This window comes from Pecten maximus, unplaced genomic scaffold (assembly GCF_902652985.1).
Source record: "Pecten maximus unplaced genomic scaffold, xPecMax1.1, whole genome shotgun sequence".
Taxonomy (NCBI): domain Eukaryota; kingdom Metazoa; phylum Mollusca; class Bivalvia; order Pectinida; family Pectinidae; genus Pecten; species Pecten maximus.
The window spans coordinates 569-8965 of NW_022980418.1; the positions used below are offsets into that span (position 1 = coordinate 569).

Genomic DNA, 8397 nt, shown 5'->3' on the forward strand with positions numbered 1-8397 from the left:
ACACATAACACCCGATTCGATTGTCAGTAAATACAAAATACAAAAAAGGACAGAACATGCAATAGGTCAGTTCGGGTAGGAAGTAAACCAGTAACTAACATAGAGAAGGATACAAAAACAGCAGAATCACCTTCCCTTTGTAATCTGTAGCAAGTTTGATGTGGGACAGGTGTTCATTGTTTAGTGTCGAATTATTCGTAATATGGTATATTTATGTGAATGAAGCATTTAAATGGGATATACAATTATTATAAGTAAGAGTGTATATAGATTTCTCCCCCATATTATATCTGTTATTAAATCGGATAACAATCATCCGATTTGTTATAAAATTTCCCCAATTTGCTTTTTTTATTGCTCACTGTGACAAAGTCCAGGGGAGCTATATTGACCCCTGATGTTGGCATTGGTGTTGTCCATAGACAGCTAGGTTACAGTTTTTATAAACAGTATTGTGTCAATACTAATGGGAATAAAGTTTACAGATTTCACATGCATTCCTTATGACAAAATTTTCCATTGGAATTAGCTTTGTGAACCTTCTGACCTTGACCGTGACCTTTGACCTACTTAATAAAGAAATCTTAATTTTAACCCACTCGGCAAGCTATATTATCTTCTGACAACTCTTGTTTTATTTAACATAAAAATTTTTTTTGACTGCAACTGGTGGGTGTGGACTTTGATTCTCCAAGGATGCAGAGAAAACGCATGTGTGTATAAGAGGATTTTAAGGATAGTATTTCATGGATTGATGTATACATATGTAGATATAATTATTATTTATGACTTTTATTATGTAAAGTCTCAGGAAGAAGACGGTTTTATGACAGAAGATTCCCATATTCCTCTTCCATCAGACAGACTGGAATATATTGCCCAGGAATGTCCCGACATCATGAAAGTGGGTAAGTGAACAAGATTTTATGTCCTGATGTTTTAGGATTACAGACTACATTGTGTTCTAAATTGTGTCTCCAACTTTACTAAATGTGGTTTTTATCTCCGTTTTGTCATTGTGTGTCACATTTATTTCAGAAACAAATAACCTACAATTACCAGATTTTGTATACACCTGTATCTTCGGATGGTAAGGTGTCCTGTACTGAAATTGATCCACATCTCCTACCGCAACATACAGAGTTATAGCCCTTTGATTTTTTTTCTTTTTTAAAAGTTTGGCTTGAAGTAGGGAATTTGGAAGTACTTGATTTGTGAAACCAGAGATGGTTCAAATCTAGAACATATGTTTACTCTAGCAGATGTACTTAATAAATACACATACTGAAAAAACACATTTCATATATATATAGCAATGTACTTTCCATAATTAATACACTGTTCTTTGAAATATGTTTTATAATTGATGAACTTTGATGTAATGACTCAAAGAATTTGCTGAATTGTTTTGGTATTTCCTAGTTGTTTCTTTCGCACACTTTTCATGCATTTCTTCAAATTCCCTCCTCTCTCCTAATAAATTGCTCTAATCAAATTGAATTGAAATTTTCCAGATTTTAAAAACCTTTTCCCTGGTCGTGACATAATGAATGGTACTCTGACACTTGTGACAATCAGTCAAAGGACAGACAATGATATGAGTATGTGGAATACAGATGTGGACGAAGAAAGGGAGGCACTGTTGGCAGCTGTAAGTACTTCAGGGGAGGAAGGGGATCTACAGACTGAATAAGGATAAAGAGGGGGCTGATGAGGGGAGATGAAGAAGGGAGGAGGGATGGAGGGGAGATGAAGAGAGGAGGATAAAAAGGGGGGTGGGGAGGGGAGATGAAGGGAGGTGGATAAAAAGGGGGCTGGGGAGGGGAGGATGAAGGGAGTAGGATAAAGAGGGTGGGGGAGATGAAGGGAGGTGGATAAAAAGTGAGCTGGGGAGGGGAGATGTAGACTGAAGGAGGATAAAGAGGGGGCTGGGGAGGGGAGATGTAGACTGAAGGAGGATAAGAGGAGGTTGGGGAGGGGAATGTAGGACTGAAGGAGGATAAAGAGGGGGCTGGGGAGGGGAGATGTAGACTGAAGGAGGATAAAGAGGGGGCTGGGGAGGGGAGATGTAGACTGAAGGAGGATAAAGAGGGGGGGCTGGGGAGGGGAGATGATAGACTGAAGGAGGATAAAGAGGGGGCTGGGGAGGGGAGATGTAGACTGAAGGAGGATAAAGAGGGGGGGGGGGAGGTGTAGACTGAAGGAGGATAAAGAGGGGGCTGGGGAGGAGAGACGTAGACTGAAGGAGGACAAAGAGGGGGGGAGGGGAGGTGTAGACTGGAGGAGGATAAAAGAGGGGCTGGGGAGGGGAGATGTAGGACTGAAGGAGGATAAAGAAGGGGCTGGGGAGGGGAGATGTAGACTGAAGGAGGATAAAGAGGGGGCTGGGGAGGGAGATGTAGACTGAAGGAGGATAAGAGGGGGGACTGGGGAAGGGGAGATGTAGACTGAAGGAGGATAAAGAGGGGGCTGGGGAGGGGAGATGTAGACTGAAGGAGGATAAAGAGGGGGCTGGGGAGGGGAGATGTAGACTGAAGGAGGATAAAGAGGGGGCCAGGGAGGGGAGATGTAGACTGAAGGAGGATAAAGAGGGGGCCAGGGAGGGGAGATGTAGACTGAAGGAGGATAAAGAGGGGGCTGGGGAGGGGAGATGTAGACTGAAGGAGGATAAAGAGGGGGCTGGGGAGGGGAGATGTAGACTGAAGGAGGATAAAGAGGGGGCTGGGGAGGGGAGGTGTAGACTGAAGGAGGATAAAGAGGGGGCCGGGGAGGGGAGATGTAGACTGAAGGAGGATAAAGAGGGGGCCAGGGAGGGGAGATGTAGACTGAAGGAGGATTAAAGAGGGGGCCAGGGAGGGGAGATGTAGACTGAAGGAGGATAAAGAGGGGGCCGGGGAGGGGAGATGTAGACTGAAGGAGGATAAAGAGGGGGCTGGGGAGGGGAGATGTAGACTGAAGGAGGATAAAGAGGCGCTGGGGAGGGGAGATGTAGACTGAAGGAGGATAAAGAGGGGGCTGGGGAGGGGAGGTGTAGACTGAAGGAGGATAAAGAGGGGGCTGGGGAGGGGAGGTGTAGACTGAAGGAGGATAAAGAGGGGGCTGGGGAGGGGAGATGTAGACTGTAGGAGGATAAAGAGGGGGCTGGGGAGGGGAGATGTAGACTGTAGGAGGATAAAGAGGGGGCTGGGGAGGGGAGATGTAGACTGAAGGTGGATAAAGAGGGGGCTGGGGGAGGGAGATGTAGACTGTAGGAGGATAAAGAGGGGGCTGGGGAGGGGAGATGTAGACTGTAGGAGGATAAAGAGGGGGCTGGGGAGGGGAGGTGTAGACTGTAGGAGGATAAAGAGGGGGCTGGGGAGGGGAGATGTAGACTGAAGGTGGATAAAGAGGGGGCTGGGGGAGGGGAGATGTAGACTGTAGGAGGATAAAGAGGGGGCTGGGGAGGGGAGATGTAGACTGTAGGAGGATAAAGAGGGGGCTGGGGAGGGGAGATGTAGACTGAAGGAGGTAGGATAAAGAGGCGCTGGGGAGGGGGATGTAGACTGAAGGAGGATAAAGAGGGGGCTGGGGAGGGGAGGTGTAGACTGAAGGAGGATAAAGAGGGGGCTGGGGAGGGGAGATGTAGACTGAAGGAGGATAAAGAGGGGGGCTGGGGAGGGGAGATGTAGACTGAAGGAGGATAAAGAGGGGGGAGAGGGAGGTTGTAGACTGAAGGAGGATAAAGAGGGGGCTGGGGAGGAGAGCCGTAGACCTGAGGAGGACAAAGAGGGGTGGAGGGGAGGTGTAGACTGAAGGAGGAATAAAGAGGGGGGTGTGGGGAGGGGAGATGTAGACTGAAGGAGGATAAAGAGGGGGCTGGGGAGGGGAGATGTAGACTGAAGGAGGATAAAGAGGGGGCTGGGGAGGGGAGATGTAGACTGAAGGAGGATAAAGAGGGGGCTGGGGAGGGGAGATGTAGACTGAAGGAGGATAAAGAGGGGGCTGGGGAGGGAGATGTAGACTGAAGGAGGATAAAGGGGGGGCTGGGGAGGGGAGATGTAGACTGAAGGAGGATAAAGAGGGGGCTGGGGAGGGGAGATGTAGACTGAAGGAGGATAAAGAGGGGGCCAGGGAGGGGAGATGTAGACTGAAGGAGGATAAAGAGGGGGCCAGGGAGGGGAGATGTAGACTGAAGGAGGATAAAGAGGGGGCTGGGGAGGGGAGATGTAGACTGAAGGAGGATAAAGAGGGGGCTGGGGAGGGGAGATGTAGACTGAAGGAGGATAAAGAGGGGGCTGGGGAGGGGAGGTGTAGACTGAAGGAGGATAAAGAGGGGGCCGGGGAGGGGAGATGTAGACTGAAGGAGGATAAAGAGGGGGCCAGGGAGGGGAGATGTAGACTGAAGGAGGATAAAGAGGGGGCCAGGGAGGGGAGATGTAGACTGAAGGAGGATAAAGAGGGGGCCGGGGAGGGGAGATGTAGACTGAAGGAGGATAAAGAGGGGGCTGGGGAGGGGAGATGTAGACTGAAGGAGGATAAAGAGGCGCTGGGGAGGGGGAGATGTAGACTGAAGGAGGATAAAGAGGGGGCTGGGGAGGGGAGGTGTAGACTGAAGGAGGATAAAGAGGGGGCGGGGGAGGGGAGGTGTAGACTGAAGGAGGATAAAGAGGGGGCTGGGGAGGGGAGATGTAGACTGTAGGAGGATAAAGAGGGGGCGGGGAGGGGAGATGTAGACTGTAGGAGGATAAAGAGGGGGCTGGGGAGGGGAGATGTAGACTGAAGGTGGATAAAGAGGGGGCTGGGGGAGGGGAGATGTAGACTGTAGGAGGATAAAGAGGGGGCTGGGGAGGGGAGATGTAGACTGTAGGAGGATAAAGAGGGGGCTGGGGAGGGGAGATGTAGACTGTAGGAGGATAAAGAGGGGGCCTGGGGAGGGGGAGATGTAGACTGAAGGAGGATAAAGAGGGGGCTGGGGAGGGGAGATGTAGACTGAATGAGGATAAAGAGGGGGCTGGGGAGGGGAGATGTAGACTGAAGGAGGATAAAGAGGGGGCTGGGGAGGGGAGGGGAGATGTAGACTGAAGGAGGATAAAGATGGGGAGATGTAGACTGAAGGAGGATAAGAGGGGGCTGGGGAGGGGAGATGTAGACTGAAGGAGGATAAAGAGGGGGCTGGGGAGGGGAGATGTAGACTGAAGGAGGATAAGAGGGGGCTGGGGTGGGGAGGTGTTAGACTGAGGAGGATAAAGAGGGGGCTGGGGAGGGGAGATGTAGACTGAAGGAGGATAAAGAGGGGGCTGGGGAGGGGAGATTGTTGACTGAAGGAGGATAAAGAGGGGGGGCTGGGGAGGGGAGATGTAGAATGAAGGAGGATAAAGAGGGGGCTGGGGAGGGGAGGAGGATAATGAGGGGGCTGGGGAGGGGAGATGAAGGGAGGAGCTGGAGAGGGGAGATGAAGGGAGGTGGATAAAAAGGGGACTGGGGAGGGGAGATGTAGACTGAAGGAGGATAAAGAGGGGGCTGGGGAGGGGAGATGTAGACTGAAGGAGGATAAAGAGGGGGCTGGGGAGGGGAGGTGTAGACTGAAGGAGGATAAAGAGGGGGCTGGGGAGGGGAGATGTAGACTGAATGAGGATAAAGAGGGGACTGGGGAGGGGAGATGTAGACTGAAGGAGGATAAAGAGGGGGCCGGGGAGGGGAGATGTAGACTGAAGGAGGATAAAGAGGGGGTGGGGAGGGGAGATGTAGACTGAAGGAGGATAAAGAGGGGGCTGGGGAGGGGAGATGTAGACTGAAGGAGGATAAAGAGGGGACTGGAGAGGGGAGATGTAGACTGAAGGAGGATAAAGAGGGGGCCGTGGAGGGGAGATGTAGACTGAATGAGGATAAAGAGGGGACTGGGGAGGGGAGATGTAGACTGAAGGAGGATAAAGAGGGGGCTGGGGAGGGGAGATGTAGACTGAAGGAGGATAAAGAGGGGGCTGGGGAGGGGAGGTGTAGACTGAAGGAGGATAAAGAGGGGGCTGGGGAGGGGAGGTGTAGACTGAAGGAGGATAAAGAGGGGGCTGGGGAGGGGAGATGTAGACTGAAGGAGGATAAAGAGGGGGCTGGGGTGGGGAGGTGTAGACTGAAGGAGGATAAAGAGGGGGCTGGGGAGGGGAGATGTAGACTGAAGGAGGATAAAGAGGGGGCTGGGGAGGGGAGATGTTGACTGAAGGAGGATAAAGAGGGGGCTGGGGAGGGGAGATGTAGAATGAAGGAGGATAAAGAGGGGGCTGGGGAGGGGAGGAGGATAATGAGGGGGCTGGGGAGGGGAGATGAAGGGAGGAGCTGGAGAGGGGAGATGAAGGGAGGTGGATAAAAAGGGGACTGGGGAGGGGAGATGTAGACTGAAGGAGGATAAAGAGGGGGCTGGGGAGGGGAGATGTAGACTGAAGGAGGATAAAGAGGGGGCTGGGGAGGGGAGGTGTAGACTGAAGGAGGATAAAGAGGGGGCTGGGGAGGGGAGATGTAGACTGAAGGAGCATAAAGAGGGGGCTGGGGAGGGGAGATGTAGACTGAAGGAGGATAAAGAGGGGGCTGGGGAGGGGAGATGTAGACTGAAGGAGGATAAAGAGGGGGGGAGGGGAGATGTAGACTGAAGGAGGATAAAGAGGGGGCTGGGGAGGGGAGATGTAGACTGTAGGAGGATAAAGAGGGGGCTGGGGAGGGGAGATGTAGACTGAAGGAGGATAAAGAGGGGGCTGGGGAGGGGAGATGTAGACTGTAGGAGGATAAAGAGGGGGCTGGGGAGGGGAGATGTAGACTGTAGGAGGATAAAGAGGGGGCTGGGGAGGGGAGATGTAGACTGTAGGAGGATAAAGAGGGGGCTGGGGAGGGGAGATGTAGACTGAAGGAGGATAAAGAGGGGGCCAGGGAGGGGAGATGTAGACTGAAGGAGGATAAAGAGGGGGCTGGGGAGGGGAGATGTAGAATGAAGGGGGATAAAGAGGGGGCTGGGGAGGGGAGATGTAGAATGAAGGGGGATAAAGAGGGGGCTGGGGAGAGGAGGTGTAGATTGAAGTAGGATAAAGAGGGGCTGGAGAGGGGCGATGTAGACTGCAGGAAGATAATGTGGAGATGTGGGAGGGGAGATATATAGTTGAGGAGGAAAAGGAATAAATCAGATCTACTAGACTTCATTTCTACTTAGATTTAAACAAAAAGACATAAATCTGACACGATACTATTAATTATAATCATTGTTGGTAAAAAAGATACTTTTCTGTATTGGTTTATTTTACTGATTGGTTTATTTTACTGATTGGTTACTTTTCTGTATTGGTTTATTTTACTGATTGATTTATTTTACCGATTGGTTTATTTTATTGATTGATTTATTTTACTGATTGGTTTATTTTACTGATTGGTTTATTTTACTGATTGGTTTATTTTACTGATTGGTTTTGTGCCTTGACAGTTTATTCAGGGTGCAAAGGAGATTTGTGAAGCTCTGGAGAGTGGAGGTTACTGGGCGGATTTTATAGATCCTTCGTGTGGAAAACCAGTAAGTACTGTTGATTCTATATACCTGGACTCTCACTGTAAACAATATCAAACACAATAAAACCAGTAAGTACTGTTGATTCTATATACCTGGACTCTCAATTTGAATATTATTTAACACCATCAAAACAAGTAAGTAAGATTAATTCTATATACCTGGACTCTCAATTTGAATATTATGTAACACCATGAAACCAGTAAGTAAGATTAATTCTATATACATGTACCTGGACTCTCAATTTGTATAACATGTAACACAGTAAAACCAGCAGGGTGGAAAATTTACAAAAAATAGTGTAACTACAAATGTAAACCCAGGGGGCCAACCGATAAACTTTGATTCAAAGAAGGGTGTGAGCTCATTGGGGAGACATTGGATTGGAATACCATTTTGACTTTTTATCCGACATAGGCTTATTGCTAGATTAATAGACCTTTCTTGTATGTTTGTCGTAAGGTAAAGTTTTAAATTTGCCATAAAAAACATTCATGAATTTTGTTTTTCTGACTTTTTTTACTCCGAGACGATCTCGCCCCTAAATGTGGAATTATGTAACTGATCAAGTGATTTATTGAACATATACATGTACTCTTTGTATTCACGAAAAACATTCATGTATAAAACATTCATTTTGTTTCTTTTTTTCAGTTCCTTGGTCCTCACACAAATGCCACACTGTTTGAAACTGATGAAGCATATCGTAAATTAGGATTTGAAATAGAAGATTTAGGGTGCTGCAAAGTTATAAGGCACCATTTATGGGGAACAAAATGCTATGTAGGATGTTTGTTTACTAATGCACCCCTCTCACACCCGATCATAGAGGTGATGACAGACTCCTAGCGATGGCAGCCCTGCCATGTCTTTCAGGT

General features: G+C 48.9%; 1 protein-coding gene across 1 annotated transcript; it reads left to right on the forward strand.

Moving 5' to 3' along the window:
• Window positions 1–780: 780 nt before the first annotated feature.
• On the forward strand, window positions 781–8397 carry LOC117319512 (methylmalonic aciduria and homocystinuria type D protein, mitochondrial-like). The gene is made up of 4 exons (XM_033874303.1): window positions 781–908; window positions 1515–1651; window positions 7439–7525; window positions 8174–8397. Exons 1-4 carry the CDS (start codon window positions 827–829, stop codon window positions 8366–8368), a joined length of 501 nt encoding a protein of 166 aa, XP_033730194.1. The 5' UTR covers window positions 781–826; the 3' UTR covers window positions 8369–8397.

What these genes read in the sequence shown, in the direction of transcription:
- LOC117319512 (XM_033874303.1), top strand. Translation starts at nt 827, where the DNA reads ATGACAGAAGATTCCCATATTCCTCTTCCATCAGACAGACTGGAATAT. An exon ending in TCCCGACATCATGAAAGTGG is followed by an intron (nt 909 to 1,514) that starts GTAAGTGAACAA and finishes GAAATTTTCCAG; the next exon opens with ATTTTAAAAACCTTTTCCCT. An exon ending in GGGAGGCACTGTTGGCAGCT is followed by an intron (nt 1,652 to 7,438) that starts GTAAGTACTTCA and finishes GTGCCTTGACAG; the next exon opens with TTTATTCAGGGTGCAAAGGA.